Here is a 12,793-nt window from a genome sequence, read left to right as displayed (position 1 = left end):
AGCTCTCAAAGTCCCAGTCAGAATCTGAGCCTCCTTGTGTTTATGAATAGTGTATTCTACAACACTATAAACATGTATCTAAAATAACCAGCAATCATAGTTGGAGGAATGATGGTCTTGTTGAATAAGGCACAGAACAGGAGATCTGTCTTCTATTCCTGACTGTGCCACAGACTGCTTGTGTGACTTTGGACAAGTCACTTAATTTCTCTGTGCCTCAGTTCACCTGTCTGTGAAGTGGTGATAGTAACAACTAGTTTCTTAATATGGGTGTTGTAAGGCTAAATTAATTAATTAATGTTTCTAAAAACTGAAATCATTCCTGTAGACGTGCAAAGAATTGGTATAATATTCTAATTAAAGACTGTATCCCAGAGCATAGTAAGGTCAGAGTTAACATTACCTATCATACTTCCTAACTTGAGTGCTTAACAGTGCAGTCTCAATAGTGCATTAACACAGTGCCCTGTTGTGGGTCACCCTACCCAGATGCCCCTTGAGTCCCACCTTTGTACTAGAGCAAAGTTCACACCATGGAATGAATCCATGCAAGTTAATGTTCATTCAGTCAGCTCTTGTTCATCCTGGTCCATCCCTCCCCACTCCCACATACCTAACCCCACACAGTGCCCATAAAGAGACTTCTTTGGGGTGAGAATGAAGGTGGAGCAAGTTGACAAATTGGCATACTGTTTTGGTATCTCCCACTCTAGAAGCCAGCGGTGCCCATGTTGAGGTTCCCTTCCTGTCCCATAGGTGAAGGGAAGTGTTCTGTCCTTAGAGAAGTTAGACGAATATTAGAAAGTAAAAAAAAAAATGTTTTACTAAGAACAAAGAATGGGCTCAGCTAATGCTTCATAATAAACTCCTTTTACCCCCAAATGTTCCGTGTTCTCCTCTACATAATCATTTTTAAGCTCATCCACTGATGTGGTATCTCACCGTTACACGGGGAAATTAGAATCCAGCTGCCTGACTTCTCCACGTAGCAAGAGATCTCAGCAAGGTGACAGGATCTTTCTCTAGAGAGGAAGCCAATGCCCAGTGTTAGAGCCTCCTCTTCTGGTCAACAGAAAGGTAGCATCAGACTTTTATAGATGAAAATGTTAGTTCATTTTTCCAGCCAGAGGGATAATTTGATGAGGTGGAATGGGGGGAAGATAGGGAACAAGGAAATGTTAGTCACTGCTGACTACTTATAATTTCATTAGATATAATGCTAAAAGATGTTCATTATTAAAAGTCTGACATTCAGATTTCAGAAGTGCAATACATTTTTCCTTCACTGGTATGTTCTTGCCACGAGATTGAAACAAACAGAACAATAATTTAATCTAAAATATACTCTTATGAATGAACCAAGTAACAGGTACTTTATCAATCATGAGAGGAAACAGCCAAATAAGCTGATCAGTGGAAAATGGTTCTTTTAGGAAATTTATACTGATGCTGAAAGTCCATATCCCCATCTCTCCGCTTTATCCCACGAATTGCCCCTTGTCTCCAAAAATTCCCACAGTCTTAACTTAAAAACATCAAATGCTAACATGGCCCCCAGATTTCCAGTGTAAATTGTAAGACATAGTTCTGTTTTCCTATGCCAAAAATGAGCTATTACAATAAATCAATACCAATATGCAGTTAAGAAACCTAGCTAGAAAATATTTGAGGAATGTAACCAAAATTCCCCCCAAAGCTAAAGGATGGCAACCCCACTAGCCTTCATTTTCTGTCCCCTTACCCACAAATATTTCCTTTCCGATAACCTTCCCTTTATTTAATCTACAGTTTTGCCAAATATTATTAGGTTACTTTTTATTGATTAAAAATGTTGCTTTCTTCTAGAGCTCATGCTACCAGCACCTAATATTTTTCCCCCACAGTACCCTTCCCTATATCAGAGGTGAGGGGAAGGAGTCCTACATTAAATTTTCATTGATTCTAAAATGTTTTTTTCTAGTTAGCCTACAGATCTAGCTCCATCAGATGCTGTCTGTTCCTTCTGTTGTTATTGTTGTTGTACTTGTTTTACCTTGATTTTTCCATCCTGCCAGGATGTACAGCTTTCAGAAGGAGAGCATCTATGTAATTGGTAACTCATTATTTGAGAAAGGATTGTGCATTTGTCCATCTTTAAAAATATATATATATTTAGGTGAAAATCCTGTTTTTTATTTGTTTAATGATACTTGGAAACCTGTAAAAGGCAATTACCAATGGTTATTTGCAGACTTTTTTTGAGGTCAGAACATAATGACCGAAGTGTGTGATTAATTACAAATACATTCAGAAAAAATGGACAAAATATGTAAAAAGCAGTAGTTTGAAATATGCTATTAAGATAATAATTTTCCATAGCTTCAATGGCGTCACACCAGAAAGCCAGCATAACAGTGGATAATTAGACCCTGTGCGAGTAACTAATATTCATTGACAGTGACATTGTTACCCACTCTATAAATTTCACTTTGAAGGCCAAACTCTGCTCAGGCTTACACCTCTGCAACCCCATAGAAGTCAGTGGGGTTGCACATTTGGGATGTCTAAATATGATCCTGCAAGCCATTATAGGTATGGGGCACAGTGCCCCCAGGGGTCACTGAGGGGCTTACGCTGAGTAGCAGCTCCTTCAAGACCTTTGAAAGGTTTAGCCTTGAACTCCAGTCTGGAGCAGTGTTCTTGCCTTTGCTGCTGCATGAGGTACATCCCTTTTTAGATACGCTCCCCTGGGATGTGAGTCCTGACAGGAACACAGACAGGCATTCCAATCTTATGCTTCCAAGAATGTGGTTATTAATTATGGCTTCTATGTGTCCACATGCATAGGGGTGGGGAAAATGTGCCCCCTCTACAGCACTGAATCAGGGTCAGTGTAAACTAGCTGTAAGTCAGGACTCTAAGCTTCTGGGATAAATTGCAAGTTGATATCACATATACCCTAAGAAATCCACAAATTCCCAATTCATCCAAAACCACACACAAAAACTCACTCTCCTGCTGGTAATAGCTTATCCAAAGTGACCACTCTCCCTACAATGTGCATGATAATCAAGGTGGGCCATTTCCAGCACAAATCCAGGTCTTCTCACCCCCCCCCACACACACAAACTCACTCTCCTGCTGGCAATAGCTCATCCAAACTGACCACTCTCCTTACAGTCTAAGTATAGTAGAAGCATTTTACAAGAGGTACATGCACTTAAGATTGTAATCACTTTTTGTTCTGTGTGCCGAGCACAGTTGGGTTCTGGTCCACGCCTAGGGCTCCCAAGTGTTATGGTAGTATATATAATAATTATGCTGATTGCTCCTGGATACTCCATTATCAAGTGAGCTGCCAAAACATAACATAGAAAAAAGTCTCACAAAGACACCTTCCAAGAGGAGAGTTTGAACTATTGAGCTGCGGTATTGACCAGGCTAAAAGATGAAAGGGAATGGATTTATTGGAACTAGCTTTGGTTTAATAGCAAAACCGGGTCACAAAAAGTTGGGCATTATGAAGACAAAGACATGCTGAACACTGGTGTGGTGGATTTACGAATTAGGTTTTCCAAACACAAATTGGAAAACCATGTTCTTAAGATCTAGATGGTCTTTTATTTCAAATTAAGGAGAAAACGAAGAGACTACATAAATTTAAAATGCTCATGAGAGTTAAAACAGAGCATCTTTCTCTTGCTCTGTAAGATCCTTCATCTTTAATCTTCTTGCAGCCATTCCCTCTAGCAGAAAGAAAGACTTCTTAAAGAATATACAAAAATCAGTATCCTAGTTATGATGCACCACAGTGAGCCAATGATTTACTTTGATGGAAATATAGGCAATTTAGTTGGATCTAAAGATTCCATCCTGCCAGGTACTCTGTATGTCCTGAGAAATGCTGGCTGCCCTCAACTCCCACTGACTTATGTGGAGTTACACCTGGGGTTAATTTGCACTGAGGGGCACAAGGCAGTGATCTAGAGTTCTCAAACTTCCTTGCACCACGATCCCCTTCTGACAACAAAAATTACTACACGACCCCAGGAGGGAGGACCGAAGCCTGAGCCAAAGCCCAATCCTCGCCACACCGGGTGGGGTGGTCAAAGCCAAAGCCCAAGTCCCACCGCCCTGGGAGGGGAGGCCAAAGCCGAAGCCCAAGGGCTTCAGCCCCAGCGGGGAGCCTGTAAGCTGAGCCCTGCCACCCAGGTGGCGGGGCTCAGGCTTCAGGGAGCCTGTAACCTGAGCTTCAGCCCCAGGTGGTGGGGCTCAGGCTTTAGCTTCGGGCCCAGGTGGTGGATCTCGGGCTTTGGCTCTGGCCCCAAACCCCAGCACATCTAAGCCAGCCCTGGCAACCCCAAGGTCATGACCCACTTTGTGGTCCTGACCCACAGTTTGAGAACTGCTGATCTAGGTCATAGCAAGCACCAGCTTAAAACTTTTGAGTGGGAGGGAATAGGGAGAGGAGGTAGATTGTCCTTTTCATAGTTTATGTTCTAATTCTCTTATGATCTGCTGATTATTTTTTGTGTGGAATGTGTTACTGAAACTGTCATTATTTCCTGTTTTCAGTATTAACCTTATTTAATCTGTACTTTGCAGCATTAGTAGGAAACCATTTATTGACATTATATTTAAAAAAACACATAATTTCCTATTATTTTCTAGAGTGGGTTTTAGAAAGTTAAGATGTGCTTCTAATGTGAGGCACCAGCAGGAGTTCTTGCATATGTCTGATATTGGAAGGGCATCTTGAGACCCTCACAAAGACAATATTCCATAGTGTCCTAGCTAGAAAAAAACATCCAAATCACAGATGTGGAATTATACTCCTAGGGTGCAATTTCATGCTCTATGCCTGTTTAACTTCCATTCATTTAAATGGAAATTATGCACACGCATAAAAGAGAAACTATACCTGTTGGTTAATACACCTTCTTGAGTTCTTTCAGCCTACTTGCTAACCATGTTGCATGGCCTTATTAGCATGACCTGGAGCCTATGAGAACAATGCAGTATACGAACTTCATTAATTTTAGGACTGTTTGTGAGAAATTGAATGCTGTGATTTCAGAAACATTAGGTCTTACATTTCTAGCTAATAGCATAGATTTTTGTACTTGTATATTATTGCCTCAAATGGGGCTGACCTCAAACCATTCAGATTTCCTTAATTATCATAGGAATGAATGGAAGATATAGTCTATCAAATGAGAACTAATTATATCTTCAGCTAATAACATTAAATTTTAACTTGTATGTTTCAACTAAAAAAAAAATGCTTGAATGTGTTGTCCCACCCTATTGAAAGAAGATCAACTGAATGTTCTGTTTTATCGAAAGGCTGGCTACCTTGGCCACTAATCTATTTGTCTCAAGTGTATGAATATATGCAGAAAGCGATAGATATAGACATATTCTTTTTGCATGTGTTCTATGATTGCTCTTTTTTTCTTTTCTTGGCCTGCATGTTTGCTACTACAGGACCCTGCTTTGGAAGTCAGTGGCAACAGAACAATCTTCAGTCCTCTAACTAGCACAGCGACTGGGCCTTTGGGTAGTATATTAGCCACCAATGGAACGTTTTCAGGCTACCTCAGCAAGCAGGAGATCAGCTGTTCAAATAGCTCTTCCTTCTTAAAGACTACTGCAGTTAGAACTTCCATGGCCTCTCTGTCTGTGACACCTGACATTTCACCTGCAAAGAGTGACCTAGGTTCAAAACTAAGCCCTGTGTTCACTGATGGCAGTAGTCCTAAACACGAGTTGAGCCCTGCAAGGCAGTATAACAACCCCATTGGCCTTTACTCAGCAGAGACTCTAAAGGAAATGGTTGAGATGCATAAATTAAGTCTCAAACGAAGGGCTTCAGAAGGTGGACTTCCTAGAGGGTAGGTAACATGGTGATTAATTCAGTGTTTCAGTAAGTAAGTAATTAGCTGAAGAATGAAGTATAAAACCAGTTACTATATTGTGAATTTGTCTTGTAATTATGATTAATGATGTCCTGAAAAATAGTTATTAAAAATGTGCCCACCTCAAAAAGGACACATAATACTATTTCATAACAACTCTTGGTCTTTGGTATCCTGAATTGTATTACAGATTGGCTACTGGGTATCCTGGCATGAGGAGGAACACTGTGGTTAAAGTACCTATGACTAAACTAGCGTGTTGGTATTCTCCAATTTAATTTGCTGTACTTAATCTGGTTGACCTGAATATCAGCTACAGGCCTGTATGGAAGTTGCTGTAAAAGGGATCTGAAACTACACTTTCCTAAAAAGAAATTGCCTGGAGCAGCTAAGATAACAGTCTTAATCTATTGCAGTGAACTTCTATAACTTCTTCCTCAATGTAGTCACTTTCCAGTGCAAGTCGAAATTGAATTGTTATTAGTTCGACCCCTTGGTTTGAATGTCCTCCAGCTCAAATCTAAGCACTATTCCACTTGTGTGTGGAAATAAATAATCAATAGTTATTATCTACCTGGTAAGATATAGAGATGATCCCACCAAGTTTGACTTCAGAATATGAAGTTGTTCAATGCTGTACTGTATTTGCAGGGCAGGTATTTTTGCCACAAGCTTGGACTACATTACAGAAATATTGAAATAAATGAAGGCCATGGGAAAGAGTTACTTTCTAACCTTTCTACTTTTATTTATGATTTACTAATTGACAAATAAACCTCTATAAGTCAGTTACCCCAAAGCTGTCTTTATCTGAAATGAAGTCACGTTTCCCAATTTTAGGAAAAATAAGGAATTTTCAGCACCCTTATCTGAATAAATCCCATGTCTGCCTTTCTGTTTGGATAATTAAGGTCTGATTAAGGAAAAGAATATTTCAAATAACAATGCAGAAGTATAGTAACAGGTAGGTAAAGGGAAAACTTCCCTGAGGCACAATTTAGTCACCAAAGCTTTCCTTTAGCTCAATATATTATACAAAATGAGGGGCTGATAGCAAGAGGAGAAAAATACAATAGGGGCCTGATTCTCCTTTGCCCAGTACCTTGCATAGTCACTTACATGAGAGCACAGTGGATGTAAAATGCTATTATTCTGAGTTGATATTGTTTTACACCAGTTTGACTAAGTTTCCATTAGTGTAAATGACTACACAAGATGCAAGACAGTGAGCCTAGCGCTGTAAACTCGGAAGTGCTATCTACATTTGGTTATAAGAGACTTAAATTCAAAGACATTTTTCAACAGAAACAGACCAAAAAAAGCTTTTGTTTTCATTTATATTTTTCATGAGGAAAAATGTCATTTTCTACCTGTTTTAGCACTTACAGCTCCTCAGTAGCACATCTTACCTCCCTTGTCTTGGCCTCCTCACATCCCTTGGTAACCTCCAATTCATAGACTTTAAGGTCAGAAGGGACCTCATGATCATCTAGTCTGACCTCCTGCTTTCTTCTTGTATTTTCCTTTAGGTAAATTTTGGACAGATGAACTGCCTAAGTATTCCTACTATGTTCTATTACAAAAAAGTACACACTATAGGGCTGCATCTGCCACTCATTGACATTTGTGGCAGATGCAGCCCTTCTTGCCTCCTCAAGACATAGGAGCCTTTCCATTGATTTCAATAGGCGTTGGATCAGGCCACATAATAGAACCATTTGTGCTTAAGGAGGCAAACAAAATATGGACACTGAACCAGCTCCACAGTAATCCCCCTACCTCATAGCACTGCCTTTCTATATGTGCCACTTCTTCCCACGTATATACACAAGCACTGTCACAAAATAGTTTAAGCTCCTCTTGGTGCACATCTGTGGCCTGCTGGTAATATACTGAGACATACCATAAGTAGGCTTGGCAGAATTTGATTTTTATTTTTTTATAATTTGGATGGATAATATTGATATTTTTAAGCATTTTAATTTTTTTTTTCAATTTTATATTGCAGTAAATTGGGGCAGGGGTGTCAGACAATAGTTATTTAATGACTGTAGGCATTGAGATTCAAAAATTTAAAGCCTTATAACCGTTAAAACACAAATTGTCAACATCACGTGTCAAAATATACAAAGGAAATATCCTTAAATCAAACTCTAATAAGTTCTCAAGCAGCACTTTTCTTTCTAACATTGCCGAGCTGTAAACTTGGATTATTACTAATGGAAATATTTTTTTCATCAGGATGTGTGTGTACATCAAAATTTACTGACATTTACTAATAAAAATTGAATCTTTCCAAGTTTAAGTGTAAGACTCCCAATAACAAAGCTAAAGCTTTTATCATGGTACCCTCACCTGAGATTTCATTCTGAATTTGAATATGGTTTTGGGGTGCTTTTGTATGAGTAGCTGTAACATATTCATAAAGTATAGCCAATTCTGCCTCCTTGTTTTACATATAAACAAATGAGGCAATATGAAAAATCATGTACAGTTAATGGACCCTGCCCTGGGAAAGAAAGAGCTGTTTTGATAGCTGTTAAGCACTCAGCAAAGTACAAACAGCCTGAAATTACTCAGCTCAAGTGTCTTTGTAACGGTAGCATGCTGTGAAAATTCAGTGTTCCCGGGCCCCCATTCCCACTTGTATGTTATCCATGAAGTGAGAAGCCCTGTGTATCTGCAATCTAAAAAGGAATACTAGCTTTCTTGGGATCTGCTAGAGCAGAGGTGGGGAAATTACGGCCCGTGGGCCACATCTGGCTTGCGGGACCCTCCTGCCTGGCCCCTGAGCTCCTGGCCCAGGAGGCTAGTCCCCAGCCCCTCACCTGCAGTTCCCCCTCCCCCACAGCCTCAGCTCACTGCGCCGCCAGTGCAATGCTCTGGGTAGCAGCGCAGGTGCAGAGCCGCGGCCTGACCCAGTGCTCTGTGCTGCACGATAGCGTGGCTGGCTCCAGCCGGGCAGCACGGCTGCCTGTCCTGGTGCTCTGGGCGGTGCGGCTGTAGCGCCGCCAGCCACCAGGGCTCCAGGCAGCTCGGTGTGGGGGTTGGATAGAGGGCAGGGGAGTTTGGGGTGGTGGTCAGGGGGCGGGGGTGTGGATAAGGGTTGGGATGGTCAGAGGGCGGGGAACAGGGGATCTGGGGGGTAGTCAGGAAGGAGGGCAGGGGATTGGATGGAGCAGCGGGGGGCAGTCAGGGGCTGGGGTTCCAGGGACGTTCAGGGAGAAGGGGTGGTTGGATGGGGCAGGGGTCCCGGGGGGGCAGTCAGGAATGAGAGGAGGGGTTGTCGGGGAGCCTGGGGGTGGTCAGGGGAAAGAGAGGGGTAGATGGGGCAGGAGTGCTGGCGGGGCCATCAGGGGACAGGGAACAGCGGGGGTTAGATGGGGCAGGAGTCCCGGGGGGGCCGTCAGGGGGTGAGAAGCGGAAGGGTTGGATTGGGGGCAGGGGCCGGGCCACACCTGGCTGTTTGGGGAGGCACAGCCTCCCCTAACCAGTCCTCCATACAATTTCAGAAACCTGATGTGGCCCTCAGGCCAAAAAGTTTGCCTGCCCCTGTGCTAGAGGTTTAGTGCTTATGTTGTCCATGATTTTCTGCTTTTTTGGGTTTGAACATTCATAAAAAGCAATACATGTGCATAAGCAAAACAGGCTTTGCAAGGTCATCTCTGACTCTGATTGGTACCAGTCTATAAGTGATACTGTATAAGAACCTACATAGGCAGGTAGATCCCAGGTGTATTTTATATTTAAATGTTTGGGATTTTTTTTAACTTGTACCCTGTGAAACATCTAAACAGATCCAGTGATGTGCTGGAATGAGTATCCATACATGAGAATGGACTCTTGGGAGCCCCTTGTTAAAATTCTGCGCAAAGGAAGATTGGAATGATTTCTGTGTCTCTTACTGAGTTCCCAGTCCCTTACTCCTCTTATGCACTTCTGGAATTAAGGGCTTATCACAGGGCAAGGGTGAACATTTTTTGCAGGAGTGCGTATTACATTATCAGCAGCAGATCTTAATGGAGTAAAGGTTCTGCAATGGGGAACATTAACACAGATTGAGAATGAGTCATAGTTTCTCATGTATGGATACTCATTCCAGCCTGTGTTATTCTGCACGTCTTTGGCTAGGGCAGTAAATACCTGTCCCGCATGTTTCTGTGTGTCGGGGGGTAGGATTACCAGTTGGTTACTCTGTGGCATCTTTGAGTGAGCGGGTTGCATATTTTGGTACCTGCCCATATTTAGAAATAAACTAAAATGATGTGTGGGACTGAGCTGGAAAAAATTGTATCATCTCAACCCAGCATATCAAGAGAGGCTAAGCTTTGCTGTAGCTGGAGGGAGCTGTGATAATCTGTTTAGGTCTGAAAAATCTTTGCGGAGATTTGAGGCTATTGACCACTTCTCAGAAGACTCATGTGTGCACAGTATTTTTTCTGTCTATGAAACATATAATTTACATGTGCATGTTCTTCATACTCCACCATCAAAGAATTGGTTGCTCTCTCTTTTAAGAAGCATTTTCCAAACTTCAGTTCTACCTTAAAAATATTGTTTTCTATGCACAAACATGGTTGAGAGGATTAGAATAGCCATCAGAGTTCACTTCAGAAAATGATACTATTGCACCATGTTTCACGGTAAGCGGTTGCTCAGCTGTCTTGCACATACCTAAAATGGATATAGAATCCCTGATCTGCTTACAGGCTACAACTTGTTCCTAATATATCTCTACTGATTCCTGTAAAAGCTAGATATATTTGGCTCATTGCATGGTTTACAGAGCTGGCAGAATATTCTCGAACCTGAGAATCTGAGGGGCAGACACTGAAAAAAAGGCATTTTGTGACTGTATGTCCAGACAAATGCAACAGCACAGAGTCCCATGCCACAGCTTTGGCTCGCTGCACTGGTTTTTGTTAATTAAAAATAAACTTGGGTGACAGAGCTGCAGAAAAGCCTTATGTAAAGAAGCAGCTACTCCAAAGAGTCACTGAGATGACAGCAGGGGGAACCAAACCAAACTTGTGGGCCAGTCTAGTCGTAATGCTGCTCAGCACTGCTATGTGGGAGACCCAGATTCACTCCAAGGCTGGAAATGTTGCAGAAGCAACTGGGAAGATGGTGATGCGCAGATCTATCAAAAGTGTCTTAAATAGCCAATTAAAAAATAATGCTGTTGACTATCTCTGCATGGAATCTGGTCCACTTTTTCCTTAGTCACAGACACGATCTCCTATTCATGATCCAGAGGGATGGGGCAAGAAGGAGGGCAAAGGTGCGTGTTCTCAACTCTTGGAGAAAGACGATGTGAAAATGAGCATCAGATCCCATCAGTACCGCTCTCTGCATCCATTAGCATAGGTCATTGGGGAATGATATTAGGAGCTTCCCCTTACCAGGAGTCTGAGCTCCTTGCCTCTGTCATGCTCCCAGCTTCTGCCTGCCTGAGACCTGAATTCTGATCCCTTGGGTTGTGCTGCTTTTCAATTGATGGGCAGGCTACAACCAGTTATTGTTAATGCAGTGGAGAAAGATGCTACATGAATATTGTTTTCTCCTGCATTATGTCCTGTTACTGACCTCAAAAAGTTAATGCTACAAAGTTAATGCGCTCAGGCCTTGTAACAGAGTGGCTTGCTGCTCCTAAAGGACTGGAGGGCTTTGGGCTAGCCAACCGTGATTACCAAAAGGGCACGCTTCGTTTGGTTCATGTAATTTCTTATGAAGGGCAGCAGATGGCTGCAGGGAAGTGCGAGGCTCAGGAAATAAAAAAGGCTTCTGCAAGGATGACCCTGATGCCAGGGGGGTTGGAGCCAAAGCAGAAATCTTTGGCTCTAGACGAGCCCAAGGCTACAGCTAAGCGGGGCCTGGGAGTGGCTTGCAAGGACAGGAAAGGCCTCAGTCAAGAAGGTCTGGGAGTCTGGTAAATTGGAGACTGTTAGGGACTGAGCAGGCTCTAGCACAGTGGTGGGCAAACTACAGCCCGCAGGCCAGATCCAACCCCTCAGGGCTTTGGATCGGCCCACAGGATTGCCAACCCCGTGGCGCCACGGGCTCCGCTCCGGGAGGCAGCCAGCACCACATCCCACACTCCCTCCCACATCGCAACCCCCTGCCCCAGCCCTACATTAATGACCCTGGATGCAATTTTCCCATCCCAGATGTGGCCTTCGGTCCAAAAAGTTTGCCCACTCCTGCTCTAGCAAAAAGACCTAGGACGTGGGGTTTCACTACTTAAAGTAGGAAAAGCCTGGGAGTGACCTGACAAGAGGGTAAAAATGATGAACTGTTTGTTTGGGACACCACTGTAAAACCAATATAAGTGAGATCAGATTCAGGTCAGTAATGTGTTAAGTAGAGGGGCTTTTCCCTTCAAATATCTGTTGATAGTTTCTTTGGATATTCTTCAGCAGATCCTGCTCACTGGATTGGCTATATGGGGCCAGGCTGAAGGGACTGGCATTACATACATGAATATTTGGTATCTGGGGAGGAGGATATAATCTCTCCCACTCGTGTTATTTCAAAAGGAGTATACAGCCTGCAAAAAGTTTTGCTTCCTTGCTTCCGTAACCCTCAATAATAATACTTCCAGTGATGCATAGTAATAAAAATGTTGTCAAGGATCAGCCAGAACGCCTTGGTACCTTAGTAAGTATCTGTGGATAAACTGTAATCCCTACATTTTTCCTCTCTCTTAATCCATTGTGGTTTTTTAGGCATACAGTTTCTTTCTGTTCCTATTTGTAGATGGTTTGATAAAGCTTTATAAACCCTTGTTAATACATATTGCCCTTGACACTCTAAAACTATTGTTCCTTTTGTTTATTTGTTCTTTCTCTCTTCCCTAGGTCATAGCCAACACTGCTGCCAAGTTAGTATCAAATAGT

At 42.4% G+C, this 12,793-nt stretch overlaps 1 protein-coding gene across 1 annotated transcript in view; it reads left to right on the top strand.

Annotated features, from left to right (window-relative positions):
• LOC144267456 (LIM domain-binding protein 3-like) overlaps positions 1 to 12,793 on the top strand; it is a 112,600-nt gene that overhangs the window by 77,988 nt on the left and 21,819 nt on the right. Inside the window, exon 4 of the mRNA XM_077821437.1 lies at positions 12,755 to 12,777. Within this exon, the coding sequence (XP_077677563.1) occupies positions 12,755 to 12,777 (23 nt within the window). The remainder of the gene's footprint in view (positions 1 to 12,754; positions 12,778 to 12,793) is intronic.

This window comes from Eretmochelys imbricata, chromosome 7 (genome assembly GCF_965152235.1).
Source record: "Eretmochelys imbricata isolate rEreImb1 chromosome 7, rEreImb1.hap1, whole genome shotgun sequence".
Taxonomy (NCBI): Eukaryota; Metazoa; Chordata; order Testudines; family Cheloniidae; genus Eretmochelys; species Eretmochelys imbricata.
The sequence above is the reverse complement of the archived record's forward strand: the minus strand, read 5'-3'. Positions and strand labels throughout refer to the sequence as shown.